At 31.5% G+C, this 27,182-nt stretch overlaps 1 protein-coding gene across 2 annotated transcripts in view; it reads left to right on the forward strand.

Moving 5' to 3' along the window:
- The window catches only part of EEA1 (early endosome antigen 1), a 108,038-nt gene that overhangs the window by 77,054 nt on the left and 3,802 nt on the right, over positions 1–27,182 (forward strand). For both annotated transcript variants that reach the window (XM_036237973.1, XM_016147649.2), the window contains 10 exons: positions 5,759–6,089; positions 7,142–7,243; positions 9,005–9,199; positions 14,515–14,697; positions 19,553–19,738; positions 20,932–21,063; positions 22,032–22,217; positions 23,158–23,396; positions 23,663–23,783; positions 26,610–26,708. In XM_036237973.1, coding sequence (XP_036093866.1) covers positions 5,759–6,089; positions 7,142–7,243; positions 9,005–9,199; positions 14,515–14,697; positions 19,553–19,738; positions 20,932–21,063; positions 22,032–22,217; positions 23,158–23,396; positions 23,663–23,783; positions 26,610–26,708 — 1,774 coding nt within the window. The remainder of the gene's footprint in view (positions 1–5,758; positions 6,090–7,141; positions 7,244–9,004; positions 9,200–14,514; positions 14,698–19,552; positions 19,739–20,931; positions 21,064–22,031; positions 22,218–23,157; positions 23,397–23,662; positions 23,784–26,609; positions 26,709–27,182) is intronic.

Consider the following 27,182-nt stretch of genomic DNA (forward strand, 5'->3'; position numbering starts at 1 on the left):
ATTTGAGGCATTTAATTTCAACAATAATATGGTACACATTTCTCTGGGTTAAACCAATTGTTTTGAGTTATTCACCAATTTGAAAAAATTAATGTAATTTAACCAATAGAGGGGTGTTTATATATATCACCCAGAACAGTCAAGCTTTTGCTTTGAGACACTGTACCAAGTAGGGAATGGATATGTTCTTATAACAAATGATCTGTTTTAGCTTTGTGATACATTTTGGCAGATTGTTTATATATATGACACATTTTCAAGCCTTTTTTTTCCTAACAGTTTTGCTTTAGGTTTTTTGGTGGTATCTTTCAATGAATACAAGTTTTAAATTTGGTTAAATTCAATTTGTCTTTTTCTTTTATGTTTAGTGTTTTGTGTTCTTGCTAAGAAATGTTTGCCTATTCTCAAGCGTTGTGAAGAGTTCTATTATGTTTTTTTTTTTCCCTAGAAGTTTTGCAGTTTTAATTTTTACATTTAGGTCTAGGATTCACCTTGAACTTAGTTTTGTGTGAGGTGTGAGATAGGAGTCCAGGGTCACCTTTTTGCCCATACATCATTAAGTTGTTCTAGTATCCTTTGTTGATAAAACGTTTTTTTTCTCTCGTTGAATTGCCTTGGTAACTTTGTCAAAAGCAATTTATCTAATATATGTAGGTCTATCCATGGACTCTCTTCTGTCCATTAGTCTGTGTATCTAATGGTATCTTGACACCAGTAACCATCCTGTATTGATTTTTGTACTTTTGTGGTAGGTCTTGATTTCAAGTTGTATCAGTTTTCTAACTTAACACTTTTTAAAGATTGCTTTGACTCTTTTAAATCATTGCTTTTCCATGTAAATTTTAGTATTAACTTGCCCATTTCTACAAATAAAATTATTGAATTTTGATTGGAATTGCAGTGAATCTGTATATCAGTTTGGGAAGAATTAACATTTTAACTATATTCAGTCTTTTAATCCACGAATATGGTGTATCTCTTCATCTATTTAGGTCTTTCTCTGAGCAACATTTTGTTTTTAAAATAAGGATCTTGCACATTTTTTGTTAAATTTATTTCTAACTATTTTGTTTTTCAATGCTATTATAAACGGAAGTATTTTTTACATTTAATTTTCTGATTTCTTATGGCTAGTATAAAAATACAGTTTTACATATTGACTTTCTATGCTTTAACACTGTTAAATTTACTTTTTTTAAATATTTATTTTATAGAGTCCTTAGAATTTTATGTGTAGACAGTCATGTTATCTATGAATAGCAACAGCTTTACTTTTTTTTTTCATTCCATAGGCCTTTATGTCTTTTTCTTGATTTATTGCTGGCTGACACATCCAGTAAAATTTTTAATGTAAATAGTAATAGTGGACATCCTTGCTTTGTTCCCAGTCTTAGAAAGGAAACATTAAATATTTCATCATTAACTTAGAGGTTAGCTGTTGGTTTTTCCCACATTCTTTATCAGATTGAAAACCATTTCCTTCTATAGTAGTTTTCATTAAAAACATTTTTATCAATCAACTTCTTTTTCTGCATTTTTGATATGATTATATGGTTTTTCTTCTTTATTCTGTTAATATGGTGAATTACATTGATTGATTATTAAATATTAAACCAACCTTACTTACCTGGGGTAAATCCCATTTGATTATTCTGTATTATTCTTTTTACATATTACTATATTTAATTTAATAATACTTTATTTAGAATTTTCTGTACATTCATGATGGTTATTTAAATGGAGAAAGAAATGTAAGCTAAACTACTTAAGGGAGAGGTTTATAATGTTCTTATTTATTTATTGGTTTATTATTAAATTTATTTAGATGACATTGGTTAGTTAATAAGATAATATAGGTTTTAAGTATACAGTTCTATAGTACATCATCTGTGTATTGCATTGTGTGCTCATCACCCAAAGTTTGGTCTCTTTCTGTCACCATGTATTTGACCCCCTTTACACTCTTCAATCTTCTCTTATCCCCTTCCCCTCTGGTACTGTTGTCTATGTCTGTGAGTTTTGTTTGTTCATTTGTTGTTTTCTGTTTTATAGTCCACATATGACTGAAATCATATCATTCTTGTTCTTTTCCATCTGACTTGTTTCACCTAGCATAATACTCTCAAGATCCTTTTAATATCATTGTCAGGGTTTTAGAATCATGGTTATGTTGGTCTTAAAAATGAATTGACAATATTTCTTTCTCTTTCTGAAAAAGTTTATATAAGATGGATATTATTTATTACTTAAATGTTTGATCGAATTTACCAATAAATTTGCCAGTGAACCCACTGGCCTAAAGTTCTGTCTCTTAAGTTTCTTCTTAATTTACTTAATAGTTGCAGGGATATTTTTATTTTCTTATATTTTTTCTTGAGTCAATTTTGGTAACTGTTATCTTTCAAGAAATTTTTAAATTTCATCTAAACTTCAAATTTATTGATATATTGCTGTTCATAATATTATTATACTTTTAAGGTCTTATAGGATTTGTAGTGATGTCTCATTATTATTCTTAATAGCAGTAATGTGTTCTCTTTTTTTTTGATCAATGTAATTAGAGATTTATAGATTTTATTTAAAAAAGTTTTTATTTGATTTTCTTTGTTAATTTTCTGTTTCATTTTTTTCTCCCCTTATTTTTCATATTTTCTTCCTTAGGCTTTGGGTTTAGTTTGCTCTTCTTTTTATAGCTTCTTAATGTGAAAACTTCCCTCTGACTGTCCACCTTTTATAGTCATTTTCTCAGTTTCTCACCCCCTTTGCATTTTGTCAAATGCTAGATGTCGGATTTCTGTAGATGGTAGTTATGTGTCTTTATTCTAATAAAATCTGTATAGTATGAGTTTTTCAACAGATGGAATAAATTATCTTGATGAAGATTACCCTTTTTCTCATTTACACTAAGTAGTTAATGGGCTCATGACAGCCCTTAGTATAAGGGTAGATTAGTTTAGAAGATATTAAGCCCCTCAAAGATTCATTGGTAAATGAAATATCAAATGTCTTTGAGGCAGAGAGGATATGTGCCTCTGGATGCATGCCATATAGCCATGAAAGTGCTGAATTGGGGACATCTTTCCTTCAGTCCTAAGGTAGAATTAATTTCTTGCCTAGCTTGTCCTTGATGTTGATTGTTGGATTAGTTTTTCCTATGAGATCTGCAGTGGACACCTAACTCACCAGAATTTTGATGAATAAAAATCAGTTCCACCCCATTTATTTGGGTGTCTTCATAGGAGGGCTATGACCAGTCACACTTCGGTAGATTTTGTCTCTCTCTAAATGCCAAAGAGGCCACTCAGATAGAGTTGACAGACTTCATCTGTGTCAAGGGAGATTGGAGTCCTTGACTCTTAGTAGTAATAAAACCCCAGAGTTAATAATAAATAAGTTTTTTCACATCTTCATGGTTTCATCTTTGTTTTAGGAATGATAATGAAAAATGTCTTATTTTCACATCTAATAAATTAGATCCTGATACTTTGAATTTGAGGATATTGAGGTACATTTTGAGCCTCAAATGACATTTTTTCTGTTAACATCATAGTTTCCAGTGCCTATGTATTTGGGGAGCACATCTGATCTTGTATATCACCCACTGAATGGTTTGTTACCTTTGAAACCTAGTCATTGGTCCATGAAGATCACATCTGTGTTGGTGCTTGTTCTCTTTTCCAAGGCTCCTCTAGCCCTAATGGTTCTTTCTGTTTGTAAAGGGCTTAATGGAAGTGGACTTATTTTCATTCTGTGTTCTAATGTCATGGTTCAGAACTCACTCAGAGGTTTCCACATCATATGGGGGTAGAAAAACCTTTTATTACTAAGATCTTTTTTTGCCTATATACTTTATGCAAACATTTCTTTTGTGGGATCTTGCATTTCTAGAGTATTACCTAGGAAAGGAGAGCTGAGTAAACATATCTGGGATTTGATTATATCCACTCCTGATCCCCGGACTCAGCCCAAGTAACGATACAGGGTTTCTCTTTTTCAAGGCTCATGGGCATCTATGCATCCAACTCTTTCCTTTCAGCTCACATCTTACAATGTATTTATATTACTGTACATGTTAATGTATTTTCTAATATCATTTGTGGTATCTTCTTTGATGCATAGATGACTTAGAAATATGTTGTTGATTTTCCAACTATTTGGACTCTTCTAGATATCTTATGTTATTGATTTCTAATTTAATTCCTTAGTGGTCAGAGAATATACTGAGTAAAATTTAGACTTTTCAAACTGTCTTATTTAGGGCCAAGTGTATGGTTTATCTTTGTTAATTTTCCATGTGCACATGTGTATACTCTGTGTTTTTAGATAAGATGTTCTGTAAATATCAATTGGCTCAAGGCGATTGATATGTTCTATTCTATATCCTTGCCATTTTTTTTTTTCTTTTTGTTCTGATTCTTCTATTAGTTTCTGAGAAAGGGGTGTTAAAGTTTTCAGCTATGATTGTAGATTTATTTATTACTTCCTTTAGTAACTTATTTTCTTTTTTAAATCAGTTTTACATTATTTCTGTTTGCCTTCTTTGATTCACATAATTTTATGATTTTAAAATAATTATCTATGGAAAAGTTAAGTAGCGTAGTAAATAAATATGTCAACTCCTAATTTTAGCATTTCTTGACGGGATTTTAACTATATTAAAGTGGTAAAATAATATTAGTTAAATGATTTTTCTATTTAGACCTTTAAAAATTGGTGAGGTACAGTATCCTATAAATGTACTTGGCTTCATCTTTCCTAGCTACTTTTTTAAAAAGTGAAGGTAACTTTCTCAGACTAAAATTTGGAAAATTTTAAGGTCGATATTGCGTTAATACCCAGCTTCAAATATGTGGCTAGTACATCTTTCAGCGACCTCTCTTTAACATATTGTTGAATTTATACTGATTATAAAATACATTGGAAATAGTATACACTCAAGAAACATTATTACTTTGCATCTGGTTTTATTTTAAACTTTTTAAAATGGTTGATATTTAATGTGTGTTTTTTAGTGCATAATATGTATATAATGTTATTACTTTTATGAAAATGAAAAAAGTCTTTAATTTTCCTAAAGCTGTGCCTTCATTCCCTCATTCTTCTAGCTTATTCATTCAGGTGTAAAGCAGTTATGGCAAGGGAGAAATGATAACAAATCACAGTATAATCTGCTAGGCTCTTGGGTTAAAATAAATCTTTTGTCTTCCATTTGAAATGAAATATTTTTTTTATTTATTTAATTTATTATTTCTGGGTTAGCCTTAAGTGTTTTGAAGTTTAAGACCTATCAAGCACATAATGTGTTTTATGTTTTTAAGAAAAGAGGCAAAATTATCTATGTGCTTGAATTCCAACACAATAAATAGGTTCTTCAGGGTACATGGAAAACTTTCCTTGCTGTTGTAGATTAGAGGGTCTGCTATATGTACAGTCTTCTTTAGGGATCCATTGTGGTACACAAAACCGGATTAAGTCAGGAGACTTATGTGGTCTTGGCTTTACCACTAACTTATTTGACTTGAGGAAAATCATTGTCATGTGGTAAATGACAACATTATATAGGTGTTTTTAAGGCATTTTTAAGGCATTTTTTTTGTTGTGTGTTTTTATGACATTTTTACTTCTTAACTACATAAGAAAGTTAATAATAATTTATTTGTTAATTTTGAATGGTAAATTATGATTATTAATTTCAAATGGTAAATTAGGGATGGGGAATCATGCATTATTGTTTAAAAATTGTTTCTTGAATATTTAGAGTATCCAGTACAAATTTGGATCTACAGAAAAAATCTGAAGCCCTTGAAAATATTAAGCAAACACTTACCAAGCAAGAAGAAGAAAAACTAATTCTAAAAAAAGAAATTGAAAATTTAAATCAAGAGGCGAAGATACAGCACAAGGAATTGAATAACAAAATTCAAACAGCAGTAACAGAACTACAAAAAGTAAAAATGGAGAAAGAAACTCTAATGGCAGAGCTTTCTGCAGCAAAAGAGAAATTATCAAAAGTTTCTGATTCTTTGAAGAACTCCAAAAGTGAATTTGAAAAAGAAAATCAGAAAGGAAAGGCTGCTATATTAGATTTGGTTAGTTGTTTACATTTACTTTCTTAGGTAGAGTGATTTTTCTTTATAATATACTGATTTTTCTGCTTAATTCACTGTTGTCTTTTCATACTACATTTAAATGATTTTAAATAGATCGTATGAGGAAAGGAATTGAATTGTTTAACCTAAAAAAGAATATATTGGCATGTGTATGTGTAATTTTCCAAAGGCCTAGAAAATTTTCAGTTGACTATGTATGCAGTCTTTATCACTGGTATTATGTGAGATTTGGGAAGAGAGAGTTGTCCTCAGGGAGATTTCCACAGAGATATAGCTACTAGTTGAAACGTTATGCACTTGTCTGGAAAAAAAAAAAAAAAAAAAAAAAAAACAAAGATCTTGACAACTCTTTTAATTCTGGTACTATAAACTTTCTAATCTTTATTTAATATTCTAAAACTCTGGAAAATACTGTGTTTTAGAGATATCATAAAGTCCATTTAAACTAATGAGAAAAAAAATCTGTCTCAGGAAATGTAAAAGGGAATGTATTCTCAGAAATATTTTAACCCAGAATAGCACAGAATAACAGAGAAAGGAAATTCTTTTTTTCTCCATATGAAGGTTAGTGAAAGTGTTTAGTAGTGTAAAAAACATATAATGTTAGTATGTAACATTTATGTTCTTTTCTGTTCGTTGAAACATATTTTATCTGTACATCTTCCCTCTTAAATTATGTGACTATTTTTTATTTATTGTTTTAATACTTTCTGTTAAAAATTTTCCTTGCCCTCATTTTTTGGAGCTGATTATTCTACTTTTAAAATTGCATGAAGTTAATTATAATTAATTTTGTGACATAAAAGTATTCTAAAATATTATCTAAATATTATCTTAGCCTTTTCCTGTCTCTCCCGCATTACTGCTATAATATTTGCCTGTTTTTATAATTGAAATGGAAGATTCTATCCTATCTTAAACAGTCAGTGATTCTAGTTTACTTCCTTGTGTGGATCTTACTAAGCTAATAAACAAAACTTCTTAAACTTACTACAAATATTTTCTGCATAATGTAGTTTCTATTTTTTTAGGAAAAAACTTGCAAAGAATTAAAGCATCAATTTCAAGTACAGATGGAAAGCACACTTAAGGAACAGAGTGAACTGAAAAAGTCACTTGAAAAAGAGAAGGAAGTAAGATTTTTTTTTTTCTGTAACATAAAATATGTAAAGCATAATAGGTCTTTATATTTTAAAGATATTTTTACTCTGATACTTAAATCAATGGAAGGTTTATTTCTCTGAAATATAATGAATTATATATACATAATTTCAAATTGTCATTTCTGTTCTACCTATTACTAAAACAATTTAAGTTAGTTTATAATAAAAGATCCCAAAATGAAGGTTATAAATTAATAAAGATGGAAAACTGAGTTGATTAACTATTTAGTTATAATTAGATAATCTAGATTAAGGAATATTATTATTGTTGGGAAAAAAACTTGATAGGCATTCCATAAAAATGACCTTTTAAGGGCTCTTTATTTTATAGACATTTATATTAATGATGTATTTGGATAACAGTTGTATAATAATCAAGAGATTTTTTTGGATGGTTAAGGCTTCTATTTCCATCAAAAACAAGCAAATGAGTAATGGCTATAATATATAGTTGTTATTCTCTGAGGATATATGTCTAGCAACTACAGCCCAAGCATGTAGCATTCTAAAGACCTGATTTGATAAAGCAGCAAAACTTAGTCCTGACAAGTCTTTAATATGAAGTCATGGTGGCTTAGTGCCCAAGCTCTGAATCCAGATCGTCTAGGAGTACATCCTGTCTGTGCCATTTATTAGCAATGCTGTCTCACCTTGTTTTAGGCAGATTACTTAATCTCTGTGCTCCCATTTCCTCAGCAGTACAATGAGGCGAATAATAGAATCATGTCACAGATAATTGTGAGAAATAATGGGTCAATTTATTTCAAAGTGCTTAGAACACAGACTGTAACAAAATAAATGCTCATATTGTTAGCTATTATTATTGCTTATCATAAAATAATCATCATTACTGTTATGTGATCTGACTCTTGTTTTGCACAAAACTATTTATGTTGTAAATAAGCTGAAGCATTTGTATGTAGCACAGAAACTTTTTAAAAAGTAACTTTGAATATGATCAAATGCTCAAATTAGGCTGTTAATGAAATATACATAAAACTCAAAAACATAACTTTGGCTGGAAGGGTAGGAAATAAGAGCAGTTCACTTTAGCCACAGAGAAACCTGTGTGACTTCTGTATATCTAATTTTGAACAGAAAGGTATGCTAATAGATTGTAAAAACAAGGTAGTGGCAAAATATGTCCCATTTCTCTAGAAGAAACTGTTGTATGATGTAGTTTATTGTCTTCAGACACATACTAAACATATTTGCCAAAAGTGATTTGAGTTTTATCATAGTTAATATGGAGCTCTTCTTTCCGATTAACCACAACTTTGGGTACAATGCAATATACAGATGATGTATTATTGCATTGTACACTTGAAACCTATATAGTTTTGTTAACAAATGTCTCCCCACTAAATTTAATTTAAAAATAGTATTTTGGAAACAAACAAACAAAAAGATCTGTGGGCAACAGGCTCAGTTAGCATTTTGAGAGTATTCTAGAAAGACAATAATCTAAAGATTGATGTTGATGCCCTTATTTTCTATGATACAAGGGAATACTATCTAGTTTATTTACAGGTTCTACCCAAATATATAATCATAAATTAAGAAGAAGGCAGGCACCTTGAAGGCAGAGATTTTCTTTTGGTTTACTACTGATAACTTTGGCCAACAGGCTTACTAGTTTCTACCTATAATAGTACTTGGCATGTAGTAGATACTCAGTAAATATGTGCTGAATGAATAAATTAATGCTCAACACATTTTATTTTCTTTTAGACTTCTCATCAGTTGAAGTTGGAACTCAATTCAATGCAGGGACAAGTCGTACAGGCCCAGAATACTTTAAAACAAAAGGAAAAAGAAGAACAGCAACTACAGGGGAACATAAATGAGCTAAAGCAATTGACTGAACAGAAGAAAAAGCAAATTGAAGCATTCCAAGAAGAAGTTAAAATTGCTATTTCACAGAAGGTAGTGATATAGTTGTATACTTTTTGTCAGAAAAAAAATCTTTATATTTAAGAATAATATGATATCATAGATGAGTTGCAACAAAGAAAAATCTATATATGCTGAAAATATTTCGAAGTTAAATGTATAGAAGTACTTAGTTGTGTGATTAAATATCTAAGTCCAGATTCCCATTCACCATAACCATGTCGTCAGATAAGTCTTATTTAAAATTCTAGTACTAAATCATTTGTCTTATAGACATAAAATGACCTTTTTGTAAAATAACATATAAATAATACTTAATATCAACGGAATAATTTATATAACATTTCTAATGTATTTGAAAACTTAAAAGAATTTTAAAAATAAATTGTTTTTATTAAGGGAAAATAATCAAAAACAATCACAAAATTCAGTAGTATAGCTTTCATATAGTTAATATTGTTTGATATTTTAAGTTGCATCATAATGGTCTCCATTTCTAAACTTATTCTAATTTGATTGAGCATCTATTTTCATTCTTCTGTATGTTTTAATACTTGTCCAGATCAAGAGTTGATAAAAATGGACTATACTTGATATTTAAGCAAAATGAATTTTCCTCTACTGTTGGTATGTGTGTATCAATTGTTTCATGAAGAAAGAAGTAAAATCCCTACTATGTTGAACAAACAACATATCATGTCATTAAGAGTTGGCTATCATATTACTAGAGAAAAAATTAATTCCACAGTTTTATATTTTATGTTGACCACTGTTTTTATATTTACTATTATGCCACTTTATAAAAAAGTAATTTTCTAATAATACAAACAAGAGTAGACAAATTTTTCTATCCTTTTTCTTTGTGTTATTATATGTAATCATAGGTCAGGATATAATTATCACAGAACATATTTTGTTGTATGCTTTGTTATCTTGAGGTCATTTTTTTCAAAATCTATTAGCTTTATATACATGTATTCCCCAGATATTCATTTTTATTACATCATAACTTAGTGAATTAAAGAAGCAACTATTTTTAGCACACTTTCTTTTTTATTAGATTATTGGTTACAGTAAGATTTCTTTCAGATTTATGATTAATGTATATTACCTATATTTTGCATGGCTTTCTTAAATGACACTTTAAGGATTACGAGATTTAGGGGAAATGTTCTTATTGGCAGTTGTCTTAGCTCAGACTGCTGTAATAAAAATATCATAGAGTAGAGGGCTTGAAAAATAAACATTTATTTCTTACAGTTATAGAGGCTGGAAGTCCAAGATAAAGGCACCTGACATCCAGTGTCTGGTAAAGGCCTACTTCCTGGTTTGTAACAGCTTCCTTCTTACTGTAACCTCATATGGCAAAGAGAGAGATTATGTCTCTTATATTTCTTCTTAAAAGAACGCTAATTCCATTCATAAGGATACCAACCTCATGACCTAATGACCTCACAAAGGCACCACTTCCAAATACCGCCATATTGAGAATTAGGATTTCAACTGTGAATTTTAGGGGGCCACAAACATTCAGCCACAGAAGTAGTTCATTTATTAGTTAGTATATAGATGCTAGAATATACTTCTTAACCTTGGGGAGGACAACATTTTAGGTAATAGTGAGTGGATAGCTAGTCTCTCTAGATTCGAATTGGAATTTAGAGTAACTGGAGAATTGTTAAAAGGCAAGAATAGTTAAAGATTTTATTGATGAACAGTATAGCATCATGGAAAGAAGATAAATTTTGGAACCAAGCAGATCTTAATTTACATTTTATGTAATACACCTTGAGTTTATGCTCACAGGGAAGTGATTCATCTTTCTGAGCTAAATAAAATGGAACCATAGAATTGTTGTGAAGATTGAGATGATATATTTACCTAGTACTGTGCCCAGTGCAATGTGGAAGCAGCATAGTTGTTGGATATTATATGGAAGCATAGCAGACTATGATCTAAAAGTGTGAGTGTACCTCATAGGTCCTGCTGTAATGGTCTGTGACAAAGTTATCACTGACCCACAGTGAAATAGGAAAACCAAGGATTGTGTTTAAATAGGAGGTATAGATGTATATTGTATATGTGTACATCTTATATGTATAAAACATAAGTTACATATATTTTGTATGTATATATTTACATATAGTCATACTTTTGATTTACATATAATCATTACATAATCATGCATATATATATATATATATATATATATATATATAATTATATATATGATTGTTTGGGAGCCACTGATCAAGGATTCATTCTGCAAGCATGGTAGAAGTCAACAGTCACCGCACCGACCTTATTTGAAAACTAATATGGTAATACAAAATGAATAGGATACGGCCCCCTATTCTCAAATAGCTTATCATTTAATGAGGAAGCAAGTATGTAAAGAAAAAGCCATAATATATAAAGGACAATGAAACAAGAACTTAAACAGAAATATAAGGAAAATTAGAAGTTAGTAAAAATTTTGACTGGCTTTAAAGGAGCTAGCATTTGAACTGGGCCTTTGAAGATGATTATGATTTTTAAAGGTTAAAAAAAAAAGATGTCAAGCATTTCAAAGACAGGAAATAATATTGCCAAAATGTGCAAAGCTTAAATGTCATTTAGAACATTAGAGATTGGAATGCATGGTAAGTGCCAAAGCGAAGGGAGATAAGGCCACAGAATTGGATGAAGCCAGATCACAGCAGATGCATGGTTGTTTCCACTACAAATTTTTAATATTGGAGGACTAAAGGGTTTAAGAAGGGAGAAATGTGATCAGACCTGTTTTAGAGCAAAAACTTATCAGTTCGTGAAGGATAAACTATAAATGCCTGACTTTCCTGCATTCTGCTTTGGGGGTTTGGATTTACTGCTATTAAAGTAAGTATCAAACTGTTGCATTGATTTTTAAAAAATTTAACTTTCCCACTACTAGATTTGAGTTTCGCAACGTTAGAGAACGGTGTGTTAACAAATAAGCTATCTTTTTTTTTTTTTTTTTAATGAATAAATGAATTCTGTCAGAGTAAAGAATAATGAAGGCCCAAAGATAATCCTTAAATGTTGTTATGGACATTATTGAGACTTTGCAGAGGGCTTAATTGTAAGGACATAATTAAAGAGAAAGGACACTGGTTTTGTGAAAAAAATGTTAAAGAGAAGAAGTAGTATTCTACAAAAGAAAATGTGTAGATGCAGTATAGTCTTAAACATGATAAAAGATGTCCGGGAATTCTTCACCGGGAAAAAAAATCTAAATTAGAGGAAAGGAAAGGAAGGTGACATAGGATGTTACTGGATGTGTGAGAAGACTAGCTCCTGTTTCTTCCACAGGTAGTAATTACCACCTTCTGCCAGTCTGCCTCCTAAGGTCTCTACCCTCGCCCTCTTCTCATTTCCCACTGCCACAGTCTTAGTCCAGGCAATCGTTTTCTTTTACCTACACCATTACAATAGCCTCTAAACAGATGTTTCAGGCTTTTTCACCTCAAATCTATTTGTCATTTATTTAGTTAGGAAATGTTACTAGGCTCCTATTTTATGCCATGGCACAATTCTAGGTGTTGGAGATGGACGGACAAGGAGCCTACTCTGATGGGGCTTATACTTTCTGAGGGAAAAAACTAAACAGGATTATGTGAAAGGTGGTGATTAGACAGAGTTCTACTAAAGGCTGAGTGATTAAAGAAGCCTCTCTGAAGATATTTGAGCTGAAATACAAGAGGTATCCATAGAGAGGTCAAAGGGGATAACTAATACAAAGACTTTAATGGTAGGACAAGCTTGGTATTTTCTAAAAAGAGAAGACAAACAGGTTAAGTATAGTGGAAGAGAAGAGTAAAATGAGATGAGTGCAAGGAAGTAGACAGGGACCAAAGCACGACATACATGTAAACTTGCAGATTTACGATAACAGACAATGATATATTTTGTTTTATGGACAATTCTAATCCATTGGAGAATCTTGAGCAGAGAATGGTATAGTATGACTAAAGGAAAATAAAAAAGCCAACAAGGAAGTCATTCAAAAAACGGTTGTTATAGTTAAAACAGTACATGATGATGGCATGAACTAACATGTTAGAAGTGGAAGATTTAGTAATATATTTTGGAAGTTGAGTCATTTGGACTTGATAGATTAGACGATAAGAAATGATGGAAAGGTAAATCAAGACTAACTAGATTTGTGACTTATGCAAGTGGGTATATTCATTGAGGGAAGTATTAGTTTTTTGATGAGCAGGCTGTAGTTTAATGAAGAATTTCACTAGAGATATCAGTCATTCAAGTGGGAGAGTCCTTGGATAAAATGAGCCCAGAGTTCAGGTGGTGAGATTGGAGCTAGAGATATAAATTATGGAGCTAGTAGTAATTAAGTTATATTTAAAACCATGAATCTAGTTGAGATCTTCTTGTAAGAGACTATACAGAATAGAAGAGGGCCAGGGACTGAACCCTGAAGCCCTGCAGTATCGAAAGGTCAAACAGAAGAGGAGTTAGCAAAAGATTTTAAGAAGGAATGACCAGTGAGGTAGAAGGAGAACTTAAAACAGAAGGTGCCCTGGAAACCAAGTTGAAGAATGTTTCTAGGAGTGGACATCATCAATTATTTTAGGTACTGCTGGGAAGTCAAGTAAGATTTAGACAAAGGCATGAATTTTGGATTTTGAAACAAGGTGGTTGCTGGTGACCTCAATAGCAATTTCATTGAAGTAGTGTATTTATTTTAAAAGCCAATCTCTTTAAAAAAAAATACTATACATACATGTATTTTAATTATGTCATAATTTGTACATGTCTCCTGAAACTTCTTAAAGATTGAAGACAAGTTTAGAGTTTAGAGGAGTTGGACCTTTGCAAGATTTTCTTTTTCTGCCTTAATGTTAATAAACGTGACCTATAAAAATTTCCTAGATTATTCTTGAATTTCAAAGAGTAGAAACAATAACTTCAGCAGAGTAATGGCTTTTTAACTTCTTTCATGTAGAAATTTTCTTTAGTTTAACTTTAAGCTTTATCATCTTCTAAAACATCTGGTATTGTATCTCCCATCAGAATGTGGTGGTTACTCTCAGTCTCCTGAGACCTTGATACTTAGGACTTCCAAGTGAAATGCTTTTTTTCTATATTTGCTTTTTTGTTTTTTGGTTTTTAAATTGGGATTTGTTAGATTTTTTACTTCTTTAACTTTGTAACTGTGTGGTAAATTACTCTTTCTTAAAGTAGAATTTTAGGGCATAAATGCAGTTCAGTTTGTCCTGAGGAATATTCTTAGTTTTGAAGATTTCATTTTATATTTGTGACTGGCTTGTGGTATGCATACCATTTTAAATAACTATTGTATGTTTCAGACAGAGCTTGAGAATAAACTACAGCAGCAGTCAACACAAGCAGCACAGGAACTCACAGCGGAGAAGGAGAAAATATCAGTGTTACAAAACACCTATGAAAAAAGCCAGGAAAGTCTAAAACAGCTGCAGTCTGATTTCTATGGGAAGGAATCCGAACTTCTTGCCACAAGGCAAGATCTTAAGGTATAGTGAACTATATTGTATTTTAAAAAGTTAGTAAGTTTATAGACATTAATTAAATGATTGATTTCAACCCAAATGGGTAAGAGAATGTTAGTATTTGTGGAATGTCATACCTGTTTTCTATTAAATTATTATTTTTGGAGTAATAGGCTTTTAAAAAATTATTTTATGATAAAATATTATATATGTAACTATAGGCATTTAAAATGAACATATCTATAATAGGAAAATAATTTGGAAATATGCCAATTGCTACATGATAAGCTTATCTAAGAACTTTGCTGTCTTTATGTAAAAAAAATAACTTTTAAAAAGTATTACTCTTAGAAAATCTAAGGAGTTTTCCATGTAAATCACTTGTGAAAATGCAAGAAATTTTATTGTTGCTTATCAGGGAGTATTGACTCTAATTTTAGATATTTGTTATCTTCCCAAAACCACTAGAATGGCTGGTGATTAAAATTAGGAGATCATAGCTCAAAGTAAACTTACTCTTCATTATCTAAACATATGGGAACTTTATCCTCAACAATACTATATGATTATAGAAAGCATCATGTTTATTAAAACGTAGGATATGGAAAAAGAGCAAACAGTTTTTATGTAGCTTTTTTTTTTTTTGTTATGATGAAATGTTATACTTTTTGTTATGTTTGTATTTTTTTTAATTTAAAGTGTATTATTAAAAATTCTGAAAATCATAGAATATTTATATATGTAATATATATAAATATACTAAGTCTATATTTTATTCATAGACTGTTATAGGGAAGGCTTTATGAAGGAGGTAGGACTTGATCAGGTCCTGAAGGATATATAAAAGTTGAATACACAGAATGTCCTGAGAAAAATTATTTCATTCAGGGGCACATTTGGGAAAAGGTGCTGCATTGGGAATACGCAAAAGCCAGGAGTCAGTTAACATAATTGTCTTGCTGGAGTGCTGGTTTGTGTTTAGAAGGTAATGTTAAAAAGGTTGGGATCAAATTGTGAAGTATCTTAGATGCCTAACAAGGATGATTGGACTTTATATTGGAGGGGAAGCTAAGGGTCTTCCCAGAGGAGTAAAATGAAGAAAACAGTATTTTAGTCATCTTAACCTGAAAGTGGTTTATAGACAGCTTAGATTAGGTCTGGGATAAACTAGTGTTAGGGAGATTAGTTAAGAAGATATCTCCCTTCTTTCTGTCATAAATTTCAGTGATCAAGGTGTGAGTTGATTAAAACTGGGATTAAAGTTAAAGAGGATGGAACAGAAGGGATTTATGTGAGAGACATGATGAAGCAAAAGGCCTGAATGCATACAAGCTCTAAGGGAAGTGAGCAAATCAGTGGTGACTAATGATTTGACAAAGAAATGGGAAATTGGGTAAAAGAATTTTCATAGTGCCAATAGTAGAATATATATGGCTAAGTTGAAAATTAGTAAGAGTTGTTATAAGAAAAAAATAACACCTGAAACTTAGAAAGTGTCTTATTTGCTATACTCTCTAAATTATTATTATTTTTTCCTTACAACACTATTGAAAGTCAGTAAAGGTTTGCGGGAGTTTTAGACTTTATTCTAAAGGCAGTAGGGAACCACTGAAAGAATTTGTCCACATTTGAATTTTAAACCAATGACTGGTTACAGGATAAGGAATGAATTGTAGGGGGTCATGGCCGAAAGTAGAAACTAGAGAGGAGACTGCAGTAGTCCAATTGCAGATGATGGTGGTGTGGGCTGGTAATAGTAGAGAATGTGGATGAATTTGAAGAATATTTAGGTGATAGACGAGATGAAATTTGACTGATTGTAGAAGATCTATGGAAACCATACTCTTTTTTTTTCATATGGGTGTATTTTACCGAAGAACATAACATAGTAACAGGACTTAGATCTTTTAAATCAATATTCTTTAACTTACTCAACAACTATTTTTATGATGTCTGAAAGTTACATCATTTACTAATAGCTTTATATATGAAAGGATAATTCAAATGTAATTATGGGCAAAAGTAAAAGAAAGATAAGGTCGTGGTGGAGTTTTACAACTATTAAGAAGCCATGGATAGATTCCTCTATCCAAAGCTTCATTGTGCAGACTGAGACCCATATTGGTTTGTGACAAGCCTAGGGTTGCACAATAATAGACCCATGATTATATCACAGTTCTTCTGATTCATAGCCTTTTATTCTTTTATCATCATTTCACTAGAGTTTTTTTTTACAAAATAGAATATCGTTAAATTCTATATTAATACTTCAAAACACAAAGGATCTGAAATATTTAGGAAGTTATTTTTTTTAAAGGAGTAACTTCCTAGGGAAGTTCTAATGATATTATATGAGGCCAAAATAAGAGATGGTTATCAGCCATTATTTTTCTTGTGCTTCAGTGATGTTATATGATCTTCTATGTAAGAGAGAGAGAGGTTCAGAACCATATAACATGATGCCTACCTAAGGCAAGACTGCCATCTGTGGGCTAACAGTGTACACCAAGACACCTGTAGAATGGAAGATGACTGTCTGGCCTAATCTATGCCTTTAGCCCCATCTACTGGATTATTTATGAAATACCAAATTTGTTGACTGGATATTTTAAATTGTGTGTACTGTGCTAGTCTTTGTTGTTTAGGAAAGATAAAAGTGGAATTTAACTGTAAAATTTCACCCTATGTGAAGTAAAAATTCTAGGGTAATAAGTTTAGAATTAAATATAAATCTTCTCAGCCTAGTACTTTTCCTTATGTCATTTCATCAGTCATCATGAAAAAGTAGTACCTAAAATTTTTTCTTTCATTTTAAAAGAAGAAAAGGAAAAATTGTTGAACAGACAAAAAATGTAGCTAACATGGAACACTACAAACATTCTCTTTAGCTACAGTACTATAATGTGATTGAGGTATTTATTTAGCATCAAGGTTAATAGTTGATATACTCAGGGACTTGTCTATTCCAATGGGAATGGATGTGTTAAAGATAGCCCCAACTAAACCATTGAATAGGAGAGAAGCGGTCCCTAAGGGAAGAGATGCTGAGCAGGTGAAAATAACATGGTCTGTAACAAGAAACATAAAAAGAATATTGAAAATATATGGCAGTATACCACTGAATGACAGATGAATATTCAGAGTCAAGGTAGAGTGATATGTCTTGGCATCTTCAGAAAAGAGTAGTCCAAATTTTGAACTTGACTTTAATGATCTTATCACTAGGTTTTTGTGAGTTTAAAATTTTATAGGCTTATTTAAACCATGAGCCTTTTGGAATTCTTGTTGTCAGAGATTGGGTGTACTGTTGCTTTGAGGCTCTAGCAAGCCTTTGTATTCTTTAGCTTTAGCTCAGGACCTTTATTACCTAATTACAATTGCTGTAGACTGTATGGACTAGGCATTACCAAATTTTATTATTTTTATCTGACATCACTCTCACTCCTTGCGATATGTAGGTCAGTTCCCACATACACCATGGAGTCTTCTGTAAACATTCTACAGAAAGCTCTCACACTCATCATTTTTCTGTGCTTTTGGCAGATAGTAAATGCTCTGCTCCCTTGTACAGCTTTCATTTTACATACCGGTTCTATTTTTTGGGCTACACATAGCTTCTTTAAGTCAAGGACCATCTTATACTCTCATGTCTACTTTAGTAGTATATACAGTTAATGGTTAGCTGCTTGATTAATAAAGGACTAGATGAATTTAGGTCTTTCCTGAAAAAGATGCCTTAGGGTTGCTTCTTTGTATTCTCCTGGAAGCCATTGAAAATAGAAATTTAATTTATATCGTAAAGCTTTCTGAACTGAATTATTTATAAGGAATAAACTTTCTCTTTCAGGAAGCTTAAGAAGCCCCTTAAATAAGGTTTTCATTCATTTATTTATTTTCATGTGTTTTTTTTTATTGACTGCTTACTATAGCTAAGTCTAACCAGCATGAATTCTTCCTGAATTTATCTTCCACCTCCTTTTCTATATATTTAGAATAAGAAAGATGAACTTATTCTAGATGGTAGAAGAGCATCTTCAAGTTAGTTCCCTTCCCTACTGATTCTTAGCAGTAGAAGCTGAGAGTGGCAAGATTTCTGCCATTTCTATTACCTACCTCTTAATACCTCTTACCCTATCTGCCCCAGATGAAACCTAATAAGTCAAAAAGCTTGCTCTTTTCCCTAGCTGTGGCTTCTCAAAATATTTGGGCCTTAAAACAGTCAGCAACTATGGACTGTGTTAACTGACAACATAATTTCTACCATATAGATGGGAAGTTAAGAGGGTAAGGCAATGCACTTGTCAGAAATAGAGACTCAGATATCTGGTTGACTTTCTTCTTTTCATTCACATGATTAGGTTGGCAGATGTGAAATGGTTTTTTTGTTTTTTCTTTTCAAGACAGAAAAACTCTTTATTTATCAAAGGTTTTAGCATGTCAAGGGATGTCACAGATCCTATAAAACATATATACACACATAACAACATTTAACTATATCTTTTTAAATAGTTTTTTCATGTCTCTCCGTGTCTTCTCTCTAAGCATATCATATGTATATTCTCTGAGTTTGTTTGATATAGCCCCTACTTACTTAATATTCCTTCATATCACTTAACCAGTAAATACTTACAGATTATTTCTAGAGGTTTAAAGAATTACTTTAGCTTTATTAAGTATTTTATGCTGTATTTTTTTTCCATTGGCAAGAGAGTTAATTGTCTGGCATTCTTTGTTTTTTTTCCATAATCTTACTGCAGGTATGGCACAATAAACTATCTTTTCATAGTTTATTGCTTTCCATTATGCTTGTGTTAACTGTATGTTTCTGTTGAACTTTAAAAAAATGATATAATAATTTGGAGAAATTGTTTTTTATAAGTCTATAGAAGAGAAGCTTTCTCTAGCACAGGAGGACTTGATTTCAAACAGAAATCAAATTGGAAACCAAAATAAATTGATTCAAGAACTAAAGACTGCCAAGGCTGCTTTGGAGCAAGATGCAGCAAAGAAAGAACAGCAATTGAAGGAGCAGTTTAAAGCACTACAAGATATTCAAAAAGAAAAGGTATTTCATTTTCTGATGAAATCTAGAATCTTAGAGTTGAAATGGCCATAGAGATTCTCAGTCAAACCTCTTACCCTCAGTATAGGCACCATCTTTATTTTCAGTCATTTTTGATTAAACACTTATGGTAATTAGAATTTAATGCTAGGTCATAGTTATTAAACTAGCCTTCTTTACATTTCTATCCTTTTTTTCTTACTGCTCTTTTTAGTTTTTACAAACTAATCAGTTTTTCACACCAAAAATATATATTATAGTTCCTTAACTGTTTCTTATATAACATACTATCCTCTAGATGCATGAATGAGATAATAAAAGGTCTAGAAATAATTCTTAAGCTTATTAAGAATTACTAAAATTAAGAACCATCATTTTTTAATGGGAAGTAGGGGTGTATTTTATTTAAATGATGCTAAGTTATGAAGTTAAAAGCATTGTATTACATAACCAATACATTTAAAAATCAGTTAAAATGCATATATGAAAGAGATATTCAGATTCTAGGGAACATTTTACTTAGGGTTTTATAATTCAAATCATGTATTTTATTAGCTGATAGGATATTATTCTAAAGTCTATAATTTCTGAAGTTCTTGTTATATCTCAATTGTGCAATTTCTGAAATTCTCTTTAACTAAATTTGGAGATGTTTTTGTAGGGGGGCAGTGAAGCTGGTGATGCTGTGATGAAATTCATAGTTTGTGCCTGAAGTTTAGAAAATTCTGACAGAACTATAGTTTGCGGGCCTTTAATTCCAAGGGCTATAGATTAGGCAGATCTTGTTTTAGTTTTGGCTCTAAATTTAATGGATTATTTCACTTCTCTAAATCTTTGTTTACCTATAAAATGAGGATTAAAAAGAGCTACCTAGTTTGGAGATTAAATTAGATAACATATAATACTCCTAGCTAGGTGTCTTATATAAAGATAGTGATAGTAATAATAATAAGAATGATAAGAGTATTAATAAGAGCAAGAATGGTAGTTTTAGTTAAATTTTATAGTATTCTTACTTTGGCCAGTATTAACTTTATTATTCTTATAATGATCTAATTATTGTTCACATTGTATAAATAAGGACACAGAGGCAAGAGAAGGTAAGTAAATTGCTCACTTTAACTTAGGTAGAAAGGGGCAGAGACAGTGTCATACATAGTATCAGTCATTTTTATTAATACATCATTTTTCTACAGTCACTCAAAGAAAAAGACCTAGTAAATGAAAAATCCAAATCAGCCGAGATAGAAGAAATTAAATGTAGACAAGAAAAAGAAATTGCTAAACTAAGTGAAGAACTCAAGTCTCACAAGCAAGAAAGCATAAAAGTATGTTAAGATAATCATGTTCTTCCTTCTGTATTGTATTATTGTTATTTAACTTTTAAAAATATATATTATTTACTTATTGAACCTACTGTATACCAAGAACATTGCTTTGTTGTTTTTGACAAATTCTCTTTCTCTCAGAGTACTGTTATGTTGCATACTATCTATATACATATTGAAACTGTTACTTTTGTTTTCAGATTACTGAATAAAGCAAAATAATGCTAGAAGTTTAGATTTTGTTGAGATGATAATCAAGAGAACTCTTGATTTAGAAAGTTATGTTTGTTAGGTAGTTAACTTCCAAATATGTAATAAGAGTTTAGAGTTAAGATTTTAAGGGATTCCGTTTCTTCAGTTGTTTTCTTCCTAAAATCCTTTAATAATTTTTTGAATATTTTTTCCTGTCCTAGGCATAGATAGGGTGCCAGTTGAAGAAACTAATTCATAATTTGCTCTGAAAATGTTATTCATTTTCTTAGTGAAAGGTTAGATTCTCTTGAGTACTCTCATAGTGCCTTTTACATCTATGAGTATATTTATAATTTTGCTTTATAATTATCTCTATATTGTGTCATTATGTTCTTCCTGATTGTGACTTCCTTAAAGTATGGATGTATCTAATTCATCTTTGTATATATCCCCAGTATCTCATACAGTGTATGATGCTTAAATGGTAACCGATGAACACTTGCTAAGTGAAGAAAGGGAAATTGAGGGTAGAAATTTTTCACATAATTCAATCAAAGCATGCATGCGAACTGTCACTCGAATTTAAATGATTGTTGAGCAGGTGGTACATTATCTTGGATCTTTTTAGCAAATTGAAATACTTAACTTTAAGAAACTCATTAGAGAAGAAGCTAAAACTCATGTTGGATATATTGTTGTGATAAGTTGCCTAAGTTTCAGCTACATTTTGAAATATTTATTATAAAGGATAATTTATTTTTGGCCTTTTTCAATAGGAGGTAACAAATCTCAAGGATGCCAAACAGCTTTTGATTCAGCAGAAATTAGAGCTTCAAGGGAAAGTAGATTCCCTGAAAGCAAACCTTGAACAGGAGAAGAGAAACCAGCAAATGCTAAAAGAACAGGTGAAAAAGGAAGAAGATGAGCTCAAGAAAGAATTTATCGAGAAAGAAGCTAAACTGGTCAGTAAGCTAATGTTGGGGAGTGTGTTTTGTACTTGATTTTGTAAATCAATTCAGTAAGAGGATTTTTCTACCTAGAAGTTATAATTCCGGTTCTCATCTAACATTTTAATTTTTAAAAAAGGAAATTCGATTTATTTAAATAGCTGATGCATGGGATTATTTTATTCTGTAATTATATTTTGGTTTATATAAGCAAAAATCCAATAAAATATAATTCAAAAAAGAAAAGAAAAGAAAACCACTTAGTGCCAGAAAAAACATACCCATAACATTGTAGACTGAGGTAAATGGTGTGAATGCTAATCATGTTAAACTCATTTGTTTGGTCAAAGTGAATGTTGATAAGAGAGAACGGAAACTTCCATTTAAAATTATGATGACTAAAGCCTACTTTTCCTTCCCTAAGTCGTGCACGCCAAATGGGAAGCATCTGGCTTTCCTTTATTGGATTAAATCCAAATATCCCCAGATAACTTGACCAGTGAATGTTTTAGTTGAAGAATTACAGTTTCAAATGCACACAGTGAGTTGAAGTATTTTATTGGTTTTTGGCAGGTTGACAGAGACTAAAGGATTTATGTGGAATTTGAGACATTAAGAAAAATGCTAGCTTTGTCTCCAGGGCATATTGCCATCCCTACCTATATGTTCTTCCCCTGTTCTAGTGGAAAAGGAAAATCTCAAATTGCTTTACTTTAGCTTGATCTCATAAGAGGTTTGCCGACCATCATTTTAGCATTATGGCCTTTGAGCCAATTCAAATTACAGAGATGTTTGTGGACTCAATTTCATTAGTGTATACTGAAATATATTCTCCTGTCTTTTTTCCTGAAGAAGTAATATTATTTGTGTTGCCAGTATTTTAAATTCAATAACTAAAATTTATTTTGAACTACTTTTGTAATAGTTTTTTTCTCACTGTTTTTCCTTTTCTCAGCATTCTGAAATAAAAGAAAAAGAAGTAGGAATGAAGAAACATGAAGAAAATGAAACTAAACTTACCATGCAGATTACAGCATTAAATGAGAATTTAGGCACTGTGAAGAAGGAGTGGCAGTCTAGTCAACGGAGAGTTAGTGAACTTGAGAAGCAGACAGACGATTTACGGGGTGAAATTGCAGTATTAGAAGCAACAATTCAGAATAACCAAGATGAAAGGAGAGCACTACTTGAAAGGTGATTGATTTCTAATAAAATTAATTTATTTTCATTCTAATGGTAAAAAGTTTGTCCTATGCCACAGTTTTTAAAATATAAAAAGAGTCTTGGGAAAAGTGTAGAGCTCCTGCAGGAATTTAAGTAGCCATTTGAAAACTTATCCTTAAAACAATCAGATAGTAGAAATTAATGTTATATTTAAAGTTACTAAAGTAGTTAATTATCTGTGTTCTAGAAGAGTCTTTAATGATTTTTAAAAATTATCTCTTTGCAATCTGTTCTAGATGTCTTAAAGGAGAAGGTGAAATAGAAAAACTTCAGACCAAAGTGCTGGAACTGCAGAGAAAGCTGGATAATACAACTGCAGCAGTGCAGGAGCTGGGCAGAGAAAATCAGTCTCTTCAAGTAAGTCCTGTGGCGATGGGAGGCAATGTTTTGGTCTAGCATTTACCTCTTAATAAAAAGCATATTTTCAACCTTTAAAAAAACCTCAATATATTTGCTAAATACTTTTGAGTGGTTATTGTCTATGTAGCAGTATTATAGACATTATAGGTTATTAAACATAAGGGAGAAAGAACTTGTTTAAGAGACCCCTGGGGTCAGTTAGAGAGCTGTGTCATTCATGAGTTGTCAGTACTGGGAAAAGCCAAAAGCACCAACAAATAGATCAGTGGCTATGAATATTTGAATATGTACTCGGAGTCCCAAGGGAGGATTGATATTTAGGGTTAGAATGACTGGGAAATCACCAAAACTTAGAAATTACCAATGTCTTTGAGGAATAAAATTTGATTTGAGTGATTGATGACTGATTTGTCATTCAAACTTAAAAATGTAGCAGCTTTTGAAAATGGAAGTTGATCAAAATACTTCTTTTTTTTTTACTTTTAATACTAATTTTTATTTTTTAATTACAGCTGACATACAATATTATATTAGTTTCAGGTGTACAGCATCACGATTATACATTTAAATAATTTACAATGTAATCACTCCAATAAATCTAGTGCCCATCTGACAACATACATGGTTATTACAACATTATTGACTATATTCTTCATGATATACTTTACATCTTCATGACTTTTGTAACTGCCAATTTGTACTTCTTAATCCCTTCCCCTTTTTCACTTGCTCCGCCCAACCTCACTCTCATATGACAACCATCAAAATGTTATCTGTATCTAGGAGTTTGTTTCCATTTTGTTCATTTTGTTTAGATTCCACATGTAAGTGAAATCATATGGCATTTGTCCTTCTCTGTCTGACTTACTCTACTCAGCATAATACCCACTATGTTCGTCCATGTTGTAGATGGCAAGATTTCATTCATTTTTATGGCTGAGTAATATTCCATTGTATATAGGTACCAACTCTTCTTTATCCATTTATTTATTGATGGACAGCCAGGTTGCCTCCATATCTTGGCTGTTGTAAATAATGCTGCACATGGATGCACATGTCCCTTCAAAGTAGTGTTTTGGATTTCTTTGTTTCAATACCCAGAAGTGGGATTACTGGGTCCTTCTTTGTCTCTTGTTACAGCTTTTGTTTTAAAGCCTGTTTTGTCTGTTATAAGTATTCCTATCCTAGCTTTCTTTGCTTATTTGCTTCCGTTTGCATGAAATATGTTTCCATTCCTTTTTCAGTTTGTGTGTCTTTTGATCTGAAGTGAGTCTCTTGTAGGCAGCATACATAAGAGTTTTTTTTTCTTATTCAGCCACCTTATCTTTTGATTGGAGCATTTAATCCACTTAAAGTAATTTTGATATATATGTAGTTATTGCCATTTTATTATTTATTTTTTTATCTTTTATTCTTTTTCTTCTTCTTAAAGAAGTCCTCTAACATTTCCTGTAATACTAGTTTGGTGTTGATGAACTTCTTTAGCTTTTTCTGGTCGGGGAAGCTCTTTATCTGTTCTTTGATTCTCAATGACAGCTTTGCTGGGTAGAGTAAACTTGGTTGTAGGTCCTTGCTTTTCATTACTTTGACTATTTCATGCTAATCCTTATTGGCCTGAAAAGTTTCTGACAGTTTTATGTGAACTCCTTTGTAGGTAACTAATTGCTTTCCTCTTGCTACTTTTACAATTCTCTTTGTCTTTAAGCTTTGGCATTTTAATTATGACGTGTCTTGGGGTGAGGCTTGTTTGGGACTCTCTGTGCTTCCCAGGCTTGTATATATATTTTCTTCACCAGGCTTGGGAAGTTTTCTGTCATTATTTATTCAAATAGGTTTTCAATTTTTTGCTCTCTCTCTTCTCTTGACGTGAATGTTGTTATACTTGATGTTGTCCCAGAGGCCCCTTAAACTATCCTAATTTGCTTGGATTGTTTTTCTTTTTGCTGTTCTGTGAGTGCTTTATGCTACCTTATCTTCAAAATCACTGATTCAGTTCTCTGCTTCATCTAATCTACTATCGATTCTCTGTAATATAGTCTTCATTTCAGTTATTGTATTCTTCATTTCTGACTGGTTCTTTTTTATTTCTAACACTATTTATGTGTTTTCTATCTCTTTGTTAATGTTCTCACTGAGTTCATCTCCTCTTCTGCTAAGTTAATTGAACATTTTTATAACCAGTGTTTTGAACTCAGCATCTGATAGACTGCTTGTGTCCATTTTCTTTAGTTCTTTTTTTGAGCTTTGTTCTGTTCTTTCATTTGGGACATGTTTCTTCCTATCCCCATTTGGGTTGCCTTCCTGTATTTGTTTCAATGTATTAGTACGGCTACTATGTCTCTTGGTCTTAGTAGAGTGGTTTTAAATAGTAGGTGCCCTGTGGGGCCCAGTGGCGCAGGCTTCCTAGTCCCCTGAGCTGGGTGCTGTAGGATTATCTTATGTATGGTTTGTGTGTGCCCTCCTGTTATAGTTGAGTTTGGTTGCTGTTTGTACATCAGCGAGAGGGATTGACTCTCGGGCTGATTGGTTGTGAGGACTGGCTGGTGATTCTAGTGGAGGAGCTGTTGTGCAGGGGCTGGCGCTACTGAGCAGGATTCACTTTAACAGGGCTCTGGTGCCTTCCCAGTCTTCCCTTGGGGTATGTCCTCCTCAGATGTGGCCCCAGTGGTGCTCCAGCTCTGACCAAAGTATTTCCTATTTTTAAAATTTTATTCCTTTATACATATAGTCAAAATTTTATAAAACTCAAGCACTGAATTAGAAAGTATCAATCATTCTTTAAAACACTGAATATTCTAATATATTAAAACTTTTTTTTAATAGATCAAACATACACAAGCATTGAATAGAAAGTGGGCTGAAGACAATGAAGTACAAAACTGTATGGCCTGTGGGAAAGGCTTTTCTGTAACAGTGAGACGGGTAAATGATTTTGTTTATATTGCCATGGTTATAAATTTTATTCCTTAGTGACAATTAATGTTTTAACAATCAAAAGAATTTTGACAGATTAAAAATAATTTTGCATTTTTTGATGAATTTACAACCACATAGAATAATTAAATTTTGTGCAGTTTAGTTTGTGGTTAGCATATATGTTTCAATTTTAGTTTTAAATTTACTCATTACCTTCTTACAGAGTTACTACTCTCTGGAATAATCTTTTTCTGAATAAGTACACCAATATTAAACTCATTTGTTTTAGTCATCATTGCATTCTTTTGAAGGAAGAGAAAACAGAGATAGAAAAAGAATATTCTAAATAATACCATCATTTGATTGTTTTAAGTTTATATTCTTATTGAAGAAATTATATTAAACATTTGGCAAATAGTAATAGTTTTTCACCTTATAGAGGTACTTTATTGACACTTTAAAAGCCTCCTGTTTTTTTGA

This window comes from Rousettus aegyptiacus, unplaced genomic scaffold (assembly GCF_014176215.1).
Source record: "Rousettus aegyptiacus isolate mRouAeg1 unplaced genomic scaffold, mRouAeg1.p scaffold_m13_p_2, whole genome shotgun sequence".
NCBI classification, from domain to species: Eukaryota; Metazoa; Chordata; class Mammalia; order Chiroptera; family Pteropodidae; genus Rousettus; species Rousettus aegyptiacus.